This window comes from Macaca mulatta, chromosome 6, assembly GCF_049350105.2.
Source record: "Macaca mulatta isolate MMU2019108-1 chromosome 6, T2T-MMU8v2.0, whole genome shotgun sequence".
NCBI lineage: Eukaryota > Metazoa > Chordata > Mammalia > Primates > Cercopithecidae > Macaca > Macaca mulatta.
The window spans coordinates 86,755,850-86,778,339 of NC_133411.1; the positions used below are offsets into that span (position 1 = coordinate 86,755,850).

At 37.3% G+C, this 22,490-nt stretch overlaps 1 protein-coding gene across 12 annotated transcripts in view; it reads left to right on the top strand.

Moving 5' to 3' along the window:
• ZFYVE16 (zinc finger FYVE-type containing 16) overlaps nt 1-22,490 on the top strand; it is a 64,724-nt gene that overhangs the window by 13,170 nt on the left and 29,064 nt on the right. For 8 of the 12 annotated variants that reach the window (XR_013418392.1, XR_003730386.2, XR_013418391.1 and 5 more), the window contains 6 exons: nt 6,862-6,970; nt 9,487-11,741; nt 13,240-13,336; nt 16,395-16,556; nt 18,552-18,694; nt 21,300-21,678. Coding sequence is in view for 8 of the 12 variants with exons in the window: in XM_015140337.3 (XP_014995823.3) it covers nt 6,901-6,970; nt 9,487-11,741; nt 13,240-13,336; nt 16,395-16,556; nt 18,552-18,694; nt 21,300-21,678 (3,106 nt within the window). In the remaining 4 variants the exon portion in view is untranslated. Of the gene's footprint in view, nt 1-6,861; nt 6,971-8,503; nt 8,773-9,486; nt 11,742-13,239; nt 13,337-16,394; nt 16,557-18,551; nt 18,695-21,299; nt 21,679-22,490 lie in introns of all 12 variants that reach the window. The other 4 variants (XM_078004942.1, XM_078004940.1, XM_078004941.1 and 1 more) reach the window with 2 other exon arrangements.

A 22,490-nucleotide genomic window follows, 5' to 3' on the forward strand; every position in this document is an offset into this window, starting at 1 on the left:
TGTCCCATTTTATTTAGTGGTTTTTGTTGTTGTTGTTTTTTTTTTTTTTTGAGACAAAGTCTCGCTCTTGTCCCCTAAGCTGGAGTGTAATGGTGTGATCTCGGCTCACTGCAACCTCCGCCTCCCTGGTTCAAGCGATTCTCCTGCCTCAGTCTCCCAAGTAGCTGGGATTACAGGCGCCCGTGACCATGCCCGGCTAATTTTTGTATTTTTAGTAGAGACAGCGTTTCACCGTGTTGGCCAGGCTGGTCTTGAACTCCTGATTTCAGGTGATCTGCCCACCTCGGCCTCCCAGAGTGGCTGGGATTATAGGCGTGAGCCACTGCGCCTAGCCTTATTTAGTTTTTCTTTTCTTTCTTTTTTTTTTTAATCAGTGTTTTATACTTTTGCACATATAGATCCTGTATGTATTTTGTTAGATTTATAACCTAAGCATTTCGTTGTTGCTTTTTTTTTTCTTTTTTCTTTTTTTTTTTTTTCCACTCTGTTGCCCAGGCTGGAGTGCACTTGTGAGATCTCTGCTCACTGCAGCCTCGACCTCCTGGGCTCAAGTAATCATCCCACTTCTGCCTCCCAAGTAGCTGGGACTACAGGTATGCACCACCATGCCTGGCTAATTTTTTTGTATTTGCAGAGATGAGGTTTCACTATGTTGCCCAGGCTGGTCTTAAACTCCTGGGCTCAAGGGATCTGCCTGCCTCGGCTTCCCAAAGTGCTAGGATTACAAGTGTGCACCACTGTGCCTGGCCAGTATTTCACTTTTTAAAGGTGCTCTTATAATGGTATTTTAAAGTCCAACTTCCAGTTGTTCATTCAAATGCAAGTGACTTTTGTGTACTGACCTTATATCCTGCAACCTTACTATACTCAGGACATTTTTGGGGTCAATTTTTGGGTATTTTCTACATAGAGAATTATGTAACTGCAAATTGCAAATAGAGACCATTTTATGTATTCTTTTCCAAACAGTATACTCTTGTTTTCTTTTCTCATCTTATTGCACTAGCTAGGGCTTTCCGTATTATATTGAATAGGAGTGATGAGAGAAGATATCCTTTCCTTGAACCCAATCTTTGAGGGAAGGCAGTTTCTTATTAAGTATGCTATTAATTGTAGGTATTTTATAGATATTCTTTATCAAATTGAAGAAGTTTCCCTCTACTCATAGTTTGCTAAGAGTTTTTCTCATGAATGGATATTTTTGTTTGTTTGTTTGTTTGTTTGTTTTGTTTTGTGTTTTTTTGAGACAGTCTCGCTCTGTCTCCCTGGCTGGAGTGTAGTGGCGTGATCTCGGGTCACTGCAACCTCTGCCTTCTGGGTTCTAGCGATTCTCCTGCCTCAGCCTTCCAAGTAGCTGGGATTACAGGTGCACACCACCACGCCAGGCTAATTTTTGTATTTTTAGTAGAGATAGGGTTTCACCATGTTGGCCAGGCTGGTCTAGAACTCCTGACCTTGTGATCTGCCCGTCTCAGCCTCCCACAGTGCTGGGATTACAGGTGTGAGCCGCCGCATCCAGCGTGAATATTGTTTTTATTTGCATCAATTTATGTGATTATATATGTCTTCTTTAGTTTGTTAATATGGTAGATTACATAGATTAATTTTCAAATGTTGCACCAGCCTTGCATACCTGGATAAATTATATTGGTCATGATATATAATTTTTTTATACAGTGTTGGATTCAATTTGGCACCATTTTCTTGAGCATTTTTATATCTGTGTTCATGGGCAATATTGGTCTGTAGTTTTCCTTTTTTGCAGTGTCTTTATCTGGTTTTGATATTAGGGTAATGCTGGTCTTATAGTATAAGTTAAAAGTGTTCCCTCTACTTCTTTTTTCTGGAAGAGATTATAGAGAATTGCTATTATTTTTTCCTTAAATGTTTGGCAGAATTCACCAGTTAGTCCATCTGAATCTGGTGATTTATTTTTATGGAAAATTATTAATTATTGATTTAACTTTTAAAATAGATGTAGGGGTTTTAGGTTATCTGTTTCTCCTTGGATGACTTTTGGTGGTTTGTATCATTTGAGAAATTGGTTCATTTCATCTAAATTACCAAATTTGTGGGCAGAGTTGTTAATAATATTCCTTTATTATCCTTTTTGTATCCATGGCATCAATAGTGATGACTCCTCCTTTATTTCTGAAATTGATCATTTGTTTCTCTCTTAATTAACTGGGTTTATCAATTTTATTCATCTTTTAAAGGAATGAGTTTTTTGTTTTACTGGTTTTCTCTATTTATTGTTTTCCTGTTTTAAATTTATTTCTGCTCTAATTTTTATTTTCCTACTTGTTTTAGGCCAAAATTTTTTTTGTTTTTCTAGTTTCCCAAGGTGGAAGCTTATTTATTTTAGATTTTTTTCTTTTACTTTTACTTTTTTTTTTTTTTTGAAATGAAGTGTCACTCTTGTTGCCCAGGCTGTAGTGCAATGGCCGGATCTCGGCTCACTGCAACCTCCACCTCCCAGGTTCAAGTGATTCTCCTGCCTCAGCCTGCCGAGTAGCTGAGATTACAGGTGCCTGTCAGCATGTCCAGCTAATTTTTGTATTTTTTAGTAGAGACGGGGTTTCACCACGTTAGCCACGCCGGTCTCAAACTCCTGACCTCAGGTGATCCACCCACCTTGGCCTCCCAAATTCTTTTTTAATATATGCATTTTTAGTGCTGTCACTGTCCCTTAAGCAGTGCTTTCACTGCAGCTTACAAGCCTTGCTTGAATTTTAAGATTTCTGCAATCAAGTTCCATGATCTCTTTTGGTTCTCTGTATAGTTCTTATTTATGGCTTCGTGTTCCTGTTTCATGGTTCATTGCTTTTTTGTCTCTGAGAATATTAGCTTCTTTGAAGTTTTTTTTTTTTTTTTGAGACAGAGTCTCGCTCTATCACCCAGGCTGGAGTGCGGTGGCCGGATCTCAGCTCACTGCAAGCTCCACCTCCCGGGTTTACGCCATTCTCCTGCCTCAGCCTCCCGAGTAGCTGGGACTACAGGCGCCCGCCACCTTGCCCTGCTAGTTTTTTGTATTTTTTAGTAGACAAGGTTTCACCGTGTTAGCCAGGATGGTCTTGATCTCCTGACCTCATGATCCACCCATCTCGGCCTCCTAAAGTGCTGGGATTACAGGCTTGAGCCACCGTGCCCAGCCAGCTTCTTTGAAGTTTTATTATGCCTCCTGCATTGTGTCTTCCTCCAAATTCCTTTTTTTTTTTTTTTTTGAGACAAGATCTCGCTCTGTTGCCCAATCTGGAGTGCAGTGGTGTCATCTTGGTTCACTGCAACCTCTGTCTCCCGGGTTCAAGTGATTCTCCTGCCTCAGTTACCAAAGTAGCTGGGATTACAGGCATGCGTCACTATGCCCAGCTAATTTTTGTACTTTTAGTAGAAACAGGGTTTCACCATGTTGACCAGGCTGGTCTTGAACTCCTAACCTCAAGCAGTTCACCTGCCTTGGCCTCCCAAAGTGTTGGGATTACAGGCATGAGCCACCACGTCTGGTCTCCGAATTCCTTTTGTTTGTTTGGTGTCTGTTTATTTTGTGCACTCTTCTGTGTGTATGGTATAACCACACTTTAAAAATTGAAACAAAAAAAGGTAACATGCTTTATTGAATTAAGATGCCATACCAGTGTTATTGAAAATTCTTCTGAAGTGTACCTGTTAGTTTTAAGTTTGTTGCCAGCATAATTATTGTTCATTTGAAAGTGACCTTTTCTCTCTGGTTATTCTATCTTTGGGGTTTAGTAGTTTTACAGTAGTGTGTCTAAATGTGGATTTCTCTTTGTATTGTTTGGTGTAATTTGTTACCTGTATCTGTTGAGTTGACTTTTTCATCAATTCTGGAAAAACTCCCAGCATTATCTTTTCAAATATAGTTGTTCCATGCTGTCTTTTCTCCTCATAGTACTCCATTCTCATTTTGTCATCAATACCTTTTATAACCTAGTTTTTGTATTTTTCTCTTCCTCGTCCCTCTAGGCATTATTTTAGGTAATTTCTTCAGATAGGTCTTTGATGTCATTCAGTTCTCTCTTAAGCTCTGCCTAATTTTCAAGCCCATTTTTAAAGTATCTCTTTTTTGTTTATTTATTTATTTTTTCTGGACCTCAGATGTCCTTAGTTGATGGCACACAATCATAATTAGTTCTTGTAAAGCCCTGTCATTCGTTTGTTGTCTTTTACCCCCATTTCCTATTCCTAGTCCCCATGCCAGGTAGCCAAACATGTGTTTAATAATGTATATTCTTTTGTGGTATTTATTATTACAAATTTATTTAGTTTTATTATATTTTTAAAAAGTAACAGTTTGCAACGGATTGGAAGTGTAAGAAAAATACTTACCATAGGCAGTTTGAGGAATGTTGCTGTACGGTGTTTCATCTTCCAGATTAGCTCAGCTGATTGCTTTCTTTTTATGTCATTTAACTTGTTCCTTATGCTTGAATTTCCTGTAAACAAGCAGTTAGTTTGATTACATTCTAATTCAATTTTTTTAGGCAATAATATTTTTTAGGTGATACTGTTCTTCCACATTTATTGATGGTGAAATTGATTGTTGGGTTTGGATGTGTTGACTTGATCCCACCGTTGTAAAATTCCCCATAAACCTTTTCCTCTAGCCTTTAAACATCCATTTATAGCCATTGCCTAGTCTATTTATTGCATTAGGGATTATGAAGAGATGAATTAAAAATTTTTAATATCCTTTTGCATTTATTCACTGGAATTCTTATCTAAAGAACTTTTCATCAGTAATTATTTTGTTATAAAGTAGATTTTGTAAATAAAGGGCAGGATAAATTCTTTTTTTAGTGACAAAGCTTTATTGAAATATAACAGAAGGCTTAATCACATCATATACCATGCTCGTGAATTGGAAATTTCAATATTATTAAGGACAGTGTTCCCCAGATTGATATACATATATATATTTTTAAATTAAATTAAATTTAAAGTTCCGGGATACATGTGCAGGACGTGCAGATTTGTTACATAGGTAAACATGTGCTATGGTGGTTTTTTGCACCTGTCAACCCATCACCTAGATATTAAGCCCCACATGCATTAGCTATTTATCCTGACACTTTCCCTTCACCACCCCCCACCCCAAAAGGCCCCAGTGTGTCTGGTTCCCCTCCCTGTGTCCACGTGTTCTCATTGTTCAGCTCCCACTTATTTTAAGTGACAACATGAGGTGTTTGGTTTTCTGTTCTTGCATTAGTTTGCTGAGAATAATGGCTTCTGGCCTCATCTGTGTACCTGCAAAGGACATGATATTGTTCATTTTTATGGCCGCATAGTATTCCATGATATTATATGCACCACATTTTCTTTATCCAGTCTATCATTGATGGGCATTTGGGTTGATTCCGTGTCTTTGCTATTGAGAACATACACATGCATGAATCTTTATAGCAGAATGATTTATATTCCTTTGGGTATATACCAGTAATTGGAATTTGCTGTGACAAATGATCTGCCTGATTCTAGGTCTTTGAGGAATCGCTACACTGTCTTTGTGTTGAAGTGTTCCTGTTTCTCCACAGCCTCTCCAGCATCTGTTGTTTCTTGACTTTTTAATGATTGCCCTTCTGACTGGCCTGAGATGGTATCTCATTGTGGTTTTAATTTGCATTTCTCTAATGATCAGTGATGTTGAGCCTTTTTATGTTCGTTGGCCACATAAATGTCTTCTTTTGAAAAGTGCCTGTTCATGTCCTTGGGTAGGATAAATTCTTGATTTTTTTCCCTTAATTGATCAATTTTTAGAGTAATTGGTTAGTGCCCTGCTACCCCTCCAGTGAGTGGTATGTTTTGTTTTTGTCTTTAGTATTATTTTATCTTTTTTTTTTTTTCAAATCTATTTGATTTATGTTTAGTCCTTTGCAGTCTTCATTCATTTGATGCTCACTTGTCCCATTTAAGCCGGTGCCCTTCAACTTGACTTTTGTCCTTTTGATATTATCCTATTACTTATTGACAGATTCCTGTGAGGTTTCTCAGGCTTATTTGGTGTAGTTTCTGTTCCAGACCAGAGGTTTGCCTACTTTTTTCATCTTTTCATCAAACTAACTTTTAGTTTTCTTGTGCAACTCTCTTGTATGCTTGTTTTCTTTTGTTTAATTTTTGCTCTTAGTTTACTAGTTTTCAGTCTTCTTTTGTCAGGAGCAGTGTCTCATGCCTGTAATTCCCAGCACTTTGGGAGGCTGAGACGGGCGGATGACTTGAGGTCATCGAGACAGCCTGGCCAAAATGGTGAAACCCTACTCTTCTAAAAAAAAAAAAACCCAAAGTTAACTGAGCCTGGTTGCGCACACCTATAGTCCCAGCTACTCTGGAGGCTGAGGCAGGAGAATCGCTTGAACCTGGGGGATGGAGGTTGCAGTAAGCCGAGATAGCACTACTGCATTCCAGCCTGGGTGACAGAGCGAGACTCCATCTCAAAAAAAAAAAAAAAAGTTCAAGTCTCTAAGTATCTCTTGAAGTACCACTTTTACCGAATCCCAGAGTTTTTATGTGCATGTTTTTATGTGTTTGTAGTTTCATATGTTGTATTTATAAGTAGTTTTAGCTTTCCATTTTGAATTCTTCTTTGACCCATGAGTTATTTAGGTAAGTGTTTAAAAATTTGCAATAGTTTATGTATGCAAATATTATGTTGTTAGAGTTGGTTTTCATGTCATTTTTACATATACAGGGGCAGTTTCCCCAACTGAATTGTATATTCCTTAAAGCAGCACTCTTAAATTTTATTTCTGTGTTAATTTCTTGACTGTTTTTCCTGGCATGGAATACATGGCATAATATTTATGTTACAGAATTAAATGAAATATTATTATACTTTTTATTTTTTAGGCATACAAGAATTAAATTCTGAATAAGTCTACAGGTAGGATGGACAGTTATTTTAAAGCAGCTGTCAGTGACTTGGACAAACTCCTTGATGATTTTGAACAGAACCCAGGTTTGTTGATTTTCCATTTTTGCCACTAATGGGATTTTAAAATATCTGTAATTATCTCAGGTATATAGTAATATTAGCAAAATTTTCTTTCAATTTTGGTCACATTGTTATCTTCTGCAAAAAGTTCATTTATTTCATAATAAGATGTTAGTTGATTCTTAGACTGAATGGGACCCATAGCCAGAAACAGAAGTAAGGAACCTAGAAGGTTTTTTTCTAGATGCAAATTAGCTATAAGAAAGTCCTCTCTCTCCTCTTCTCTTCTCTTCTCTTTTTGAGACAAAGTCTCACTCCATCACCCAGGCTAAAGTGCAGTGGCACAATCAGCCTCACTGCAGCCTCAACCTCCTGGGCTCAAGCATTCCTCCCACCTCAGCCTCCAAGTGGTAACACAGGTGCATGCCACCATGCTGGCTAATTTTTCAATTATTTGTAAAGACAGAACCTTCCTATGTTGCCCAGGCTCGTCTTGAATTCTGGGCAATCCTCCTGCCACCGCCTCCCAAAATGTTGGGATTATAGGCATGAGCCATGTGCTTGGCCCCAGAAAGACCTTTAAAACCAACATATGAACAAGCTAAAAGCAACCTAAGAGTTCTGCATAAATTGGTATTTCATTACAACAAGAGATGGTATTTTATTTTATTATTATTTCTTTTTTGAGATGGAGTTTCACTGTTGTTGCCCAGGCTGGAGTGCAGTGGCGCCATCTCATCTCACTGCAACCTCTGCCTCCCGGGTTCAAGCAATTCTTCTGCCTCAGCCTCCCAAGGAGCTGGGATTACAGGCGCCTGCCACCATGCCTGGCTAGTTTTTGTTTGTTTTTGAGACAGAGTCTCGCTCTGTTGCCCAAGCTGGAGTGCAGTGGCGCGATCTTGGCTCACTGCAACTTCTGCCTCCCAGGTTCAAGCGATTCTCCTGCCTCAGCCTCCCAAGTAGCTGGGATTACAGGTGCCCGCCACCGTGACCAGCTAATTTTCGTATTTTAAGTAGAAACAGGATTTCACCATATTGGCCAGGCTGGTCTCGAACTCCTTGTTATCCACCTGCCTCGGCCTCCCAAAGTGCTGGATTACAGACGTGAGCTACCGCGCCCAGCCTAATTTTTGTATTTTTGGTAGAGATGGGGTTTCACCATGTTGGCCAGGCTAGTCTTAAACTCTTGGCCTCAGGTGATCCGCCTGCCTCAGCCTCCCAAAGTGCTGGGCTTATAGGCATGAGCCACCACGCCTGGCTGGTATTTTCTATAAAATGAAGACTAGGAAACTGGAAGACAGAACACAGAGGTTAGATTGTTTTTCAGCTCTTCCTTAGTCTAGTTTTTAATAGTGCAACTAAGTTTCTTTTTTTTTCTGAGAGACAGGGTCTTGCTCTTTCACCCTGGCCAGAGTGCAATGGTACAGTCATAAGCTCACTGCAGCCTTGAATTCCTGCGCTCAGGCAATCCTCTCACCTCAGCCTTCTGAGTAGCTGGGACCACAAGTGTGTGCCACCATGCCTGGCTAATTTAAAAATATGTATATTTTTTTACAGATGGGGTCTCACTGTGTTGTAGGCTGGTCTTGAACTCCTGGTCTCAAGTTATCCTCCCACCATGGCTTCCCAAAGTGCTGGGATTACAGTTGTAAGCCACCATGCCTGGTGACAACTAAGTTATTTTGAGTGGAATTTTTATCACTTACGGTATCTGCATTCAAAAGTGAAAACTAGAAAGTACTTTAAAATCAAATAAACATAGCTTCGGGTTCTCTCTCCTGCTGCCTTGTGAAGAAGGTGCTTCTCCTTTGCCTTCTGCCACGATTGTAAGTTTCCTGAGGCCTCCCTGGCCATGCAGAACTATTGGCTTATTTTATCTGGATGTGGCTATGGCCACCAACAGCTCCAGATTCACACTGCCCCCTGAGAAGTGTCCTTCTTCCTTTCTTCAAATTCGGAGTATCAGGAGAATGCTTCTAAGTGGCCCAGCTTGAAACAATCACATGCCCATCACTATGGCCATAGTGTGTGATGCTACTACCATTGGCAACCTCAATTAGAGCACCACAGGGGAGCGAGGGTAGGATCCAGGTGATAGAAAAATGAACAAGTAGAAAGCCAACTTGAGGAGTCCTCACAAACAAAGGAAAGATTAAGATCAAATTATTAGAGCAACTGTGCATGAGATCAAGATCTAAGAACGTTCATTTATTCAGTCAGTCATTTCTTGAACACTTAAGTTTCAGGAACTATTCTAAGCAATGGGGGTATAAGTCAGAAAAAAAGACAAGGTCCCTGCACTTGTGACACTTATTTTGTAGTTGAAACAGCCAACAATCATAAACAAGATAATTTCAGATAAAAATAAATGCTGTAAAGGAAATAAAAAAATAGTTTTGGAGGTTATTTCTGCTTTGCAAAAGGATAATCTGTGTTCTTTAAAAAAAGCTTATTTAGTTTAGAAGTCTTGGGAAACATAGTATGTTTAATAATTTTTATTTGATTTGAGTCTCCCGAATAACACTGTTTCTCTATTTCAGATGAACAAGATTATCTTCAAGATGTACAAAATGCATATGATTCTAACCACTGCTCAGTTTCTTCAGAGTTGGCTTCCTCACAGCCAACGTCATTGCTCCCAAGAGACCAACAATGTATTAATAGTTGTGCCTCATCAGAAACAAGCTATGAAATAAATGAGAGTTCCCTCAATGAAAAATCACTCAAGGGACTTACTTCTATACAAAATGAAAAAAATGTGACAGGACTTGATCTTCTTTCTTCTGTGGATGGTGGTACTTCAGATGAAATCCAGCCTTTATATATGGGACGATGTAGTAAACCTATCTGTGATCTGATAAGTGACATGGGTAACTTAGTTAATGCAACTAATAGTGAAGAAGATATTAAAAAATTATTGTCAGATGATTTTAAGTCTAATGCAGATTCCTTGATTGGATTGGATTTATCTTCAGTGTCAGATACTCCCTGTGTTTCTTCAACAGACCATGATAGTGATACTGTCAGAGAACCACAGAATGATACCAGTTCTGAATTACAAAATAGAGAAATCGGAGGAATAAAAGAATTGGGTATAAAAGTAGATACACTTTCAGATTCCTGTAATTACAGTGGAACAGAAAATTTAAAAGATAAAAAGATCTTTAATCACTTAGAACCAATTGTTGATTTTAACATGTCATCTGCTTTGACTCAGCAAAGTTCCAAAATGTTTGATGCCAAAGACAAGCTACAACACAAGAGCCAGCCATGTGAATTACTAAAAGATGATGGCTTAGTAAAAGAGGAAGTAGGTGTGGCAGTCATAACCGCTGCAGAATGTTTAAAAGAAGAGGGCAAGACAAGTGCTTTGACCTTCAGCCTTCCAAAAAATGAAGATTTATGCTTAAATGATTTAAATTCAAGAGATGAAAATTTCAAATTACCTGACTTTTCCTTTCAGGAAGATAAGACTGTTATATTTATGAAACAATCTGCACAAGAAGACTCAAGAAATTTAGACCTTAAGGATAATGATGTAATCCAAGATTCCTCTTCAGCTTTACATGTTTCAGGTGAAGATGTACAGTCCTCATTGTCCTGTCTTCCCATATCTGGGTCTGTGTGTGGATCATTAATTGAAAGTAAAGCACGGGGTGATTTTTTACCTCAGCATGAACGTAAAGATAATATACAAGATGCTGTGACTATACATGAAGAAATACAGAACAGTGTTGTTCTAGTTGGGGAACCATTCAAGGAGACTGATCTTTTGAAACAGGAAAAATGTAAAAACATAGTCCTTCAGCCATTAATTGAAGGGATGGAAGACAGAAAGATAGATCCTGACCAGACGGTAATCAGAGTTGCATCTTTGGATGGTGGTGACACCAGTTCTACAGTTGTAGAATCTCAAGAGGGGCTTTCTGGCACTAATGTCCTAGAGTCTTCCGATTGTTGTGAGGGTTTTATTAATACTTTTTCAAGCAATGATATGGATGGACAAGACTTAGATTACTTTAATATTGATGAAGGCACAAAAAGTGGCACATTAATTAGTGATGCTGAACTTGATGCGTTTCTGACAGAACAGTATCTTCAGACCACTAACATAAAGTCTTTTGAAGAAAATGTAAATGACTCTAAATTGCAAATGAATCATATAGATATGAAAGACTTAGATGATGGAAACATCAATAATATATATTTCAATGCAGAAGCAGGAGCTATTGGGGAAAGTCATGGTATTAATATAATTTGTGAAACAGTTGATAAACAAAATGCAATAGAAAATGGCCTTTCTTTAGGAGAAAAAAGCACAATTCCAATTGAACAAGGGTTACTTACCAGTAAGTCTGAGATTACAAATGAATTATCAGTCTCTGATACTAATAGTCAATCTGTTGGAGGGGCCAGACCTAAGCAATTGTTTGGCCTTCCATCAAGAACAAGGAGTTCAAAAGACCTGAATAAGCCAGATGTTCCAAATACAATAGAAAGTGAACCCAGCATAGCAGACACCGTTGTTCCAGTCACTTGCGCTGTGGATTCTACAGCTGATCCTCAGGTTAGCTTCAACTCTAACTACATTGATATAGAAAGTAATTCTGAAGGTGGATCTAGTTCTGTAACTGCAAATGAAGATTCTCTACCTGAAAACACTTGCAAAGAAGGCTTGGTTTTGGGCCAGAAGCAGCCTACTTGGGTTCCTGATTCAGAAGCTCCAAACTGTATGAACTGCCAAGTCAAATTTACTTTTACAAAACGACGACACCATTGCCGAGCATGTGGGAAAGTAAGTTATAAAAATCTTTAAATCTTTTGTTCTTTTGAGACATTTTAAACAAATATAATGTGATAGAAAAGGCTGATTAACAGATAATTACAAGATTGAGTTAGTTTAAAATCAGTGTTTTTCATCTACCAGTCAGGGAAATAAATAAAGCAGTGTTATTTTGCAGATTGGTTGATGGTTGAATAAATGTTACATTGTCAGGGGCATTAATTACATGCTGGGAAATGAGAAACAATTATTTAATTACTAATTTTTGTGACATTTAAGAATATTTGTTCTTATCTCTGTAATATTGACACGTTAAATATTCCAGATTTGGTCAGATTCCCCTTTGTCCTCAAACATTTAATTTCAAGACTAATCTACAGCTAGTGTTGTGATCAGTGCCCAGGGAAACACTCCAGAGCAAATTGGCTTCCACAGGGTTCAGAATACTGAAGCTGACCTTGAGTTGTGACTGGTAATAGCCAAGATAAAAAGACTGTCTATAAATTCTAAGGCTTGCCTATAGAAATCCTATTACATTTTTATTCAGATTTTTCAGTAATATGTTGGTTTCAGATCCGTCCTATTTTTTTTAACAAAATAATATTTTACTTTAAAAAGTTTTAAATGAAGAATTACAAAGAACTTTTAATATTGTAAACTTATTCATTAAAGATAGTTTTTGTTCCCTTTCCAATGAACATAATTGATTTAGAGGAATTCTCCTTATCAGAAATATGGTATCAAATTGCAGAAACTTCATTTAAGTTACAAAAAAAAAGAATTCCACCTATGATTATGGTGAGTAGGAAATGATTTATATAATAAGGAAAAAGAGTTTTGGTTAATTAGGTTTAGGACCTCTCCACACTGCCTCTAGTAGGTGTAAGTATTATTTTATTTATTTATTTATTTTTTATTATTATACTTTAAGTTCTAGGGTACATGTGCACAATGTGCTGGTTTGTTATGTATGTATACATGTGCCATGTTGGTGTGCTGTTGCACCCGTTAACTCGTCATTTACATTAGGTATATCTCCTAATGCTATCTCTCCCCCCACCCCACAACAGGCCCCGGTGTGTGATGTTCCCCTTCTTGTGTCCACGTGTTTTCATTGTTCAGTTCCCACCTATGAGTAAGAACATGTGGTGTTTGGTTTTCAATCCTTGCAATAGTTTCCTGAGAATGATAGTTTCCAGCTTCATCCGTGTCCCTACAAGGGACATGAACTCATCCTTTTTTACGGCTGCATAGTATTCCATGGTGTATATGTGCCACATTTTCTTAATCCAGTCTATCATTGATGGGCATTTGGGTTGGTTCCAAGTCTTTGCTATTGTGAATAGTGCCACAGTAAACGTACGTGTGCGTGTGTCTTTATAGCAGCATGATTTATAATCCTTTGGGTGTATACCCAGTAATAGGATGGCTGGGTCAAATGGTATTTCTAGTTCTAGATGGTGTAAGTATTCTTGAAACAAAAATAAATTTGGTATTTTATTCTTTATAGGTATTTTGTGGTGTCTGTTGTAGTAGGAAGAGTAAACTGCAATATCTAGAAAAGGAAGCAAGAGTATGTGTAGTCTGCTATGAAACTATTAGTAAAGGTGAGTATTAACTTGATGTATTTTCTTCCAGTAATTGAATATATGTTAAAATTAATTGGATTGTGACAAAGATAAACTTCTTTATTTTCTTAAGGCAAGGACCTAGTGTTGAATTATCTGGCTTAGGTGGGACATCCCAAGGCTTGGTTTCTCTTCTTTTTGTTCCACTCTCACAATTAATACTACCAGTCTGGAAAGGAAGCATTCAGTTTCTGGAGTGGCAGTTCATTAACTTTTAACAGGTACCAAGTCCCTAAATGCTGCATTTCATCTGCCTATTTGTTTTTGTCATCATCGTCATGTTCATCATCTTAATCTAAATAAACACTTGTAGATACCTACCAATAAGTAGTACTCAATATTATTTATTAATAGCATAGGGCAAGATAATAGTTCAAACCCTTTAGAGAATAACAACCTAAAATGATAGTACAAGATAAGGTGGTAATATTTATGATTTTATAAATTCATAGGACTGCCACACTATTTGCACATTTTTGTCTCATATCTTTTTTTGCTTTCTCAACTTTAGAATTTTGCATATGTACACTTCCCATTATTTCTTTGGCTCTCTAATTAGCTACAGTTATTAGCAGTAGTCCTGGTGGTCTTTGAGTTCTCACAGGTTGTGTGTGTGGGGGGGTGTGTGTGTGTGTTGTGTTTTTTTCCCCAAGTCCATGTTTATTCTTTTGAGTACCACTTGGCATTTTCAAAGATTCGTTGACAGTTTAATTCCTGGCAAATATTACTTGGGCCTTTTTTGACCAGACCTGTGCACTACCTCAGGCACTGCTTCCTGTTAGCCAGGGGGAATGAATACCTGATAATAATTTGTTTTTCTCTTTTGAATGAAGATAACTTTTTTCAGCAATTCTTCAAAAAGCTCTGATGTGAGTCTGTTAGCCTGAGGTAAGCTGCTTTTCTCCCTGCTGTTGACCTCTGCTCTGGAAGATAACAAAGTGTAAATCTTTTTATGTTTCCATCTTACCGCCATTGTTTATGAAGAGGTCAGTTTAAGTGCTTATAGTTGTTTTGTTTTTTCTTATGCTGTTTCAGTAGCCTAGAAGATGACTGCTGGTGCTGTTAGCCAAGGCAATCTGCTAGAATTCAGAAATTTTAGAGCAAGCTCCCACATAATTATCTCCCCCATTAAAAAGAAATTAAACATCCATGAGGATTTGAAACGTTATTTATGTTGACAGGTCAGATTTTTGGGTGAGCATTCAGACATATTTTGACTCTAAGGGTCCAGGAGGGGAGAAGATATGATCATTAAAGAAATTCAGTAGAATACTGAAATCAAGCTTTGGTTTATCAAAGAAAATACTGTGGAATTAGTTTATTTAGTTATCTATTTAAATTTATTCTATTTTGATATAGCATATAGTTTCATTTACGGTGCTATTTATTATTAATTTATATGCCACAGGAAAGCATAAATAAAAGTTAATATCAGCTTTAGGGTTGAAAATAATAGAAGTGATCATTTAAAATAATGATATCAAATGAGAAGAGAAAGATGGTTCATGGGTTGTGAGACACACTACGTGAAAGATTGGAAGAAAAAGATAATTTGAATAGAGATAGTAGATAATGAGAAAGCTGTCCTGAGATTATGTGAGTTTCAAGGAAGCGCACATGTGAATGTCAATAAGTAGATTTGAGGCAAGTTAGAAATTACTTTGAAATTGAGAGTAAGATGTTTGGACTTCACTTGGTTAATGGAAGCCATTTTATGAGTGCCATCATTCAGTGGCACTTGAGGAAGATTGTTTTAGCAGTGGCAACATTTATAGCAGATCAGTTTGGAGAAATGCTGAAGGGAGAGCTATCAATGTACCTTGTTTTTTGGATGAAGAATCACTCAGCAGTGTTCAGGCACTATTCTGCATTCTGAAGCTCAAGCTGAGAGCAAAATAGAAGCCATATTCTCATGAAATTTATGAATGTATGTAGAGATGGATAGTAAACAAAAAGATATCAGATGGTGATACTACCTTCAATTAAAAAATTTTAAAAGTGTAAGAGTGATAGATAGTTAACAGATTAGTGGCAAAAGGAATTTTTTTTTTTTGAGATGGAGTCTCACTCTGTCACTCAGGTTGGAGTATAATTGTGCGAACCTAGCTCTTTGCAGCCTCCATCTCCCAGGTTCAAGCAGTCCTCCCACCTCAGCCTCCCTAGTAGTTGGGACCACAGGCACACACTACCACGCCCAGCTGATTTTTTGTATTTATGATAAAAATGGGGTTTCACCATGTTGCCCAGGCTGGTCTCAAAGCAATCCTGAGCTTAAGTGATCTACCCGCTTTAGCCTCCCAAAGTATTGGAATTATAAGCGTGAGCCACTGTGCCTGGCCTTAGGTAGTATTTTTTATAATGTGGTCAGAGTAAGGCTTTATGGTAATATGACATGTGAGCAGAGTCTTGAAGGAGGTGAGATAATAAAGCTGTGTGAGTATGAGAAGAACATTCTAGGCCAAGGGAATAATAGGAGCAAAGATTCTAAGCTGTAGGAGTACTTACTTGAAGAACAAGGAGGTCTAGGTGGCTGGACCATAGCGAATGAGTGGCATTGTAGTGAGAGATGAGGTCAAACATGTAACTGGGAAAGTGGAGGAGGTAGGGATGAATTATGTTGGGTCTTGTGAGCCATTGTAACAACTTAAATTTTCACTTTAGTTAGCCATTAAAAGATTTTAAACAGAGGAATAATGAGATATGATTTATGTCTAAAAGAATCTCTCTAAACTATGTTGGAAATAGACTCTAGGGGTACAAGGACGAAAACAGAGATAGTCATGTTAAATAAGGGTTATTCTCTGTGGATATCAAATATACACCTTAGATATAATATTGAAATAACTTATTGGTAGCTTATCAAAGTGGCATGCTGCCAACTCAGACAGTATCTTTGCCAAGTGCTACTTCTTTTTCTTGATTAGCCATTTCTTTCTTTCTCGTTACAACTTGAAAAATAGAATATTTATTGAAATTTACTTTGAGGTAAATTACAAAAACATCTGAGATTTTAACACTATTGTTTTCCCCTTTATAGCTCAGGCATTTGAAAGGATGATGAGTCCAACTGGTTCTAATCTTAAATCTAATCATTCCGACGAATGTACTATTGTCCAGCCTCCTCAGGAGAACCAGACGTCCAGTATACCTTCACCAACAACTTTGCCAGTCTCAGCACTTAAACAACCAAATGTTGAAGGTAATAGAAGAAAATGCTGTGTCTAAGACTAAAGATAAATTATCAAAATAGAAATTCTCTAATGTAGCCAGAAATTCTCTAATGTAGTCAGGAAAGAGAAACCAGATTAAATATCAAGAGGGATTTAATACAGGGAATTGGTTACACATGCAGGCTGGAAGACTGGAAGAGCAAAAAGGCTGTGCTCAAGTGCCTCAGCAATTAGTAACTGCAGGAAGCAACCACCACAACTGGAGTTTGGGGCTACAAAAGGGGAGAGGCTAGAGCTCAGTGTAGGAGCACCAGGAGGTGTTTGGATCGCAGATGTTGGAGTCAGAAGCCATGGTCACAGCACCATCAAGAGGCCTCATAGAGTTGGTGCTCAGATGACTAAAGTAGAGCTCCAGATTTGATGTTAGGAGTACTGAAAATCATGAGTCTAGCAGCTGTATCTAGCGGTGTTGCTGCTGCAAAGATCCTGGCAGGATCCAGAAACAAAGAATTCCTTCTCATTTCTTCCCACCTTATGGTCTCCCACCAGTGCCTGCTATTGGAAAAAGCTGACCAAAGCCAGTAACGAGAGTCTGGGAATTGCACTTTCCAGACTTCCAACCTGGCATCCAAGAGCCCAGTTTAGAGGGTGAGCTTGGGTTTGAGAGGCAATACGTAAATAATTGTTCTATCTCCTTTTCATTAAAAACCTATTTGTAGTTGTGTATTTTACCACAGTAATAATGTTTTTTAAATCTGTTTTTAAATCATTGAGTTATCTGCTCCTTTTTACAACCCGTCATCAATTAGCATCTTGAGTAAGGCACATGTATGTCTTTAAATATGAATTATTAGTCTCTTACATGCTGGAAAAAAACCATAAATGTCAGATAAAGGCAAATTTGGATCCTTGTATTTTTGTGGACTTCAGTTTATTACTCAGTAACTGTTTTCCATTTATTATAATGAAATAAGGAGACTCAGCATTATATGGTTGTATATTATAGCCTAAAGATGAATAATTTGTGTTTGAAAATATGTGCATATTCTTATATTGATAACCCAAATGATTAAATTATAAAAATATTGCAAATACAAAAAAGATATGTTATTTAATATGTCTACCTACATTGCAAAAAATATATATAATTCCAATTTTTTCAGAGTTATCTTTATTATGTTCTGGAAAGTAGACATTGAACCTTTTTTTAAAAAAAATATTGTTCTAAAATCATCTGGCAGAGATTTTCATAACCTTCCTCTATGGATGCTTTGTAAGAAAAGAGAAAAATGTTTATGCTGATGTCTAGTTATTTCCTTCAAATTTGGAAGGAAATAATAAGTATTAATAAAATTCAGTATCTGCATTATAAGAACAAAAAATGTTATACTTGTTAAATAAAAGTAAGAAATGTCGTGTGATATTAAGACATTTCAAGTGATCCTGTTACCTTTTTTGAGGTTTTAAATTTCTTTTTTTCTTTATATATATATATATATATATATATATATGAGGAATATATAGATAAGCAATATATATATATATATGCTTCAGTCTACTCCACTTTTCATCACTGTACCTTAGTCCCTAAATTTTATTCAGTCTCCACTCCGTACTCACAAAAACTTAGTCTCAGTAATATAGGCTTTAAATCTTCCTTCCCCATTGTCTTTAAGGTGTAACCTTTCCTGTCTACTCCTCTTCAGAGTGATTCCCAGAGCCACCTCTGGTCTAATATGCTCTGAAGTTATACAGATCTCTTGTCCCTTCCTTTTCATAGTATATGATTGCCAAGGCCATTCCTGGTCTAATATGCTCCCTTTGTATGAATTAGATAGAAACAGACTCCACTCAGGGTAGAGGGATCACAAAAGGCTATTTCTCTAGACCTTTGTAGCCCTGAGAATTCAGGGATTGCCAGTGGATAGCAAAAAGCTTTTGAAAACATTTCCTGATCTATTTGACATTAAATCATTGTCATATTACCAGATTAAAATGTTTTACTTTTTCAATTGGGATTCTAGGACTGTGCTCCAAAGAACAGAAGAGAGTATGGTTTGCAGATGGTATATTGCCCAATGGTGAAGTTGCAGATACAACAAAATTATCATCTGGAAGTAAAAGATGTTCTGAAGACTTTAGTCCTCTTTCACCTGATATGCCTGTGGTAAGGAATTCAAACAATAACTTATTGACTAAATAAAATTTTATTTCATAGATAATTCCTGGTGTGATTTTATTAGAGTACTTTTTTTTTTAAAACACTTTGAGCTTCCTAAAATAAGAGATGTATTGATATACTGAATACATTTTAGATTTTATCCCCTTAAAAAAAAAAAGAGAGATAGTCTTGCTGTGTTGTCCAGGCTGGAGTGCAGTGGCATAATTACCACTCACTGCAGCCTCTAACTCCTGGGCTCAGGTGATGCTTCCACCTCAGCCTCCCAAGTAGCTGGGATTACAGATGTGAGCCACCATGCCTGGTTTAGACTTTACTGTTTAAAAAAAAAAAAAAGATTTTTTTTAATTACTTTTTTTTTTTTTAAGAGACATGGTCTCACTATTTTGCCTAGGCTGGTCTCAAACTCCTGATCTTTAGTAATCCTCCCATCTCATCCTCCTGAGTCATTGAGATTACAGGTATAAATCACCACACCTGGCAGATTTTACCTTTTTTTTTTTTGAAATGGAGTCTCTGTCGCCCAGGCTGGAGTGTAATGGCGCAATTTCAGCTCACTGCAACCTCCGCCTCCCGGGTTCAAGCGATTCTCCTGCCACAGCCTCCCAGGTAGCTGGGATTACAGGCACCCACCACCACACCTGGCTAATTTTTGTATTTTTAGTAGAGATGAGGTTTCACCATGTTGGCCAGCTGGTCTCAAACTCCTGACCTCAAGTTATCTGCCCATCTCGGCCTCCTAAAATGCTGGTTATAACAGGAGTGAGCCACCGCACCTGGCCCAGATTTTACTTTTTTAAATGTCAGTTTAAGGGACTGGTTCTCACACTTTCGGCCTCAGGACCCCTTTATACTCTTAAAAGTTATTGAGCACCCTAAAGCACTATAGGTTTCGTGGGTTATACCTATTGATAATTACTATATTAAAATTAAAATTCAGAAATTTAAATATTTATTAACTAATTACAAAATAAGGCTATTACATTAACAGAAATAATATTTTATGAAAAAAGTTTTTCAGAACAAAAATTTAGTGAGAATAGAGGCATTGTTTGCCTTTTTGCCAATTTCTTTAAATGCCTGACTTAATAGAAGACAAACATATTCTCACATCTGGTTCTACATTCTGTGTGTTGTGATACTTTTTTTTTTGGTTAAATTATATGAAAAAAATTGTAGAACCGCACCAATTCCCTGAAAGGGTCTTGGAGACCCCAGGGATCTCTAGACCACATTTTGAGAACCACTGGTTTGGGGAAATGTAACAGATTTAGTAATTTAATTTATACTAAGATCTATTTAGTTATTTTCAAACATTCAAGAAAGTATGTGATGATGATAACTTATGCTTGCATTTGCATAAATGTACTAGATGTTAAACATAAGATATATAATACAGAATCCCAGATCACTAAGAATTCTCATTGTAAAGTGGCACATACTCATAGAAGCAAGTATAAATGTATGAATTAGTAATGTTTTATGCATTAAATAGATTTATTGAGCATCTACTCTGTGCCAGTCACCTGGTTGATTCTAGCTACATACATATATTAGAAAAGATGGATACTAGGTCGGCTGCGGTGGCTCACCCCTGTAATCTCAGCACTTTGGGAGGCCGAGGTGGGTGATCACCTGAGGTCAGGAGTTCAAGACCACCTGACCAACATGGCAAAACCCTGTCTATACTAAAAAAAATACAAAAATTACCCGGGTGTTGTGACGCATGCCTGTAATCTCAACTACTAGGGCAGGCTGAGGCAGGAGAAAATCACTTGAACCCAGGAGGCAGAGGTTGCAGTGGGCCAAGATTACGCCACTGCACTGCAGCCTGACAACAGGGTGAGACTCCATCTCAAAAAAAGAAAAAAAAAGATGGATACTTACCGGCTCTGTTGAAGTTTATATTTGGTAGAAACATACGCTGTTTGTCAAGAGTTCATGAGCTACACTTTACAAATAGCTGTAATTACCATGGGTATGTTTCCTAGCTAGCACCTACTGTCAATCTATATTAATGAAAACTCTGAACAGGCTAGTAAATATTGAGTTCATAAATGGTTCTTATTTCATATTGACTTTGTACAGTCTAAAAAGAAAAAGGCTTTTTTGAAATAGTCTTTATGGGTAGTTTATTCCAGGTGGTTACTCTTGTGGAATATAGCTAATGCGCTGATTCCTAACCACTCCCCTCCCCTTCTTCCTACCTTGTCCCTCCTCCCTACCCACCCAAGGGTTTTTGGCTATCATAAGAAGGGGAGAGCCTTGGATTGAACTAAGCTTGCTCACTGTGTGATATGATATGGGATCTTGAAGTTCTTCTTGCCTCATTTTTCCCAGTCTTAATATTAAGTCATTAATACCTACCTGAGCATGCAGTAAAACTAAAACTTTATACTTCTAAATATGTTATGCTCCTGAATTTGAAGAATCAAAATGGTACTGTTTCTTGGGAAATTTGACTTTAAGGGAATTTCTGAGCCCATTTTGGTTTTATTCTTACCAAAAAGATGTTTGGCTATAGTGATCTCATTTCATAGTTGAACAGAGAATATGAACTGATTTGTTAATTTTTTTATTCCATGTTTTACAGACAGTAAACACAGTGGATCATTCCCATTCTACTACAGTGGAAAAACCAAACAGTGAGACAGGAGATATTACAAGAAATGAGATAATTCAGAGTCCTATTTCTCAGGTTCCATCAGTGGAAAAATTGCCTATAAACACAGGAAACGAGGGGTTACCTACTTCTGGTTCATTTACACTAGATAATGATGTTTTTGCAGAAATTGAAGAACCATCTAGTGCTACTGTTGCCTTAGTTAACAGCAATTTACCTATTGCTGGTATTTCAGATTATAGGTTACTGTGTGATATTAACAAGTACGTTTGCAATAAGATTAGTCTTCTACCTAATGATGAGGACAGTTTGCCCCCACTTCTGGTTGCATCTGGAGAAAAGGGATCAGGTAGGAGAGCAGTTATTTAAATTTAAAAAAATTAAAAACTATATATTGATCAATTTTGTCTGTGACATATGAAATGGATTTTCTTAAAACTTACTTTGGTTGCAGTATGTACTAGGGCTGGTAACTTGTTTACAGAAAGTCTTACTATATTAAAAACAAATTCTAAAAGTATTTGAACTTTTATGATCCATTTATCACATCTGGCTCCCTAATTTCAAATGACGCAAACTCCAGTGCAATAGGGAAGCTCGTAGACCTTTAGTCTGAAGAAATGTTTCCATTGTATTAGAATTTTGACACCGTATTATTACTTTTTTTTTTTTTTAATGAGCATGATACCTAAAGAAAAGAGCATTAAATTGGATGGCAAAGCTAGGAAGTTTAGTTCCTTGTCTGCTACTTGTTACATCTATGACTTGTAATGTGTTATTTAATCTCCTTGGGCCTCAGTTTCCTTCGTAAATAGAGAGAACCTAGATGATTTCTAAGGTCCTTTTCAAGCAGGAGATTCTATGGCTAACCCCCACCCCAGAGTGGTTTCTAGAATAGACACTTGTCACTCCAGGCGTTATGTCACATGGCGGTTCTCTGTGTGATAGTGTAGGGGAATGAAGCTTCGGATCTCTGTTCTGTCAGCAGGAGCCGCTACATGAATCTAGGTGTAGTGGCAAAAATATAGTAAGCCCTGTTCTTTGTGTGCCATGCGTATCTTTCTATTGATTGTCAAGATTTTTTATTTTATTTTTATTTATTTTTTTGCTACCTGGTCACTGATATAGGCATATAGTAGCAAGTGCTGACACAGGCATGTG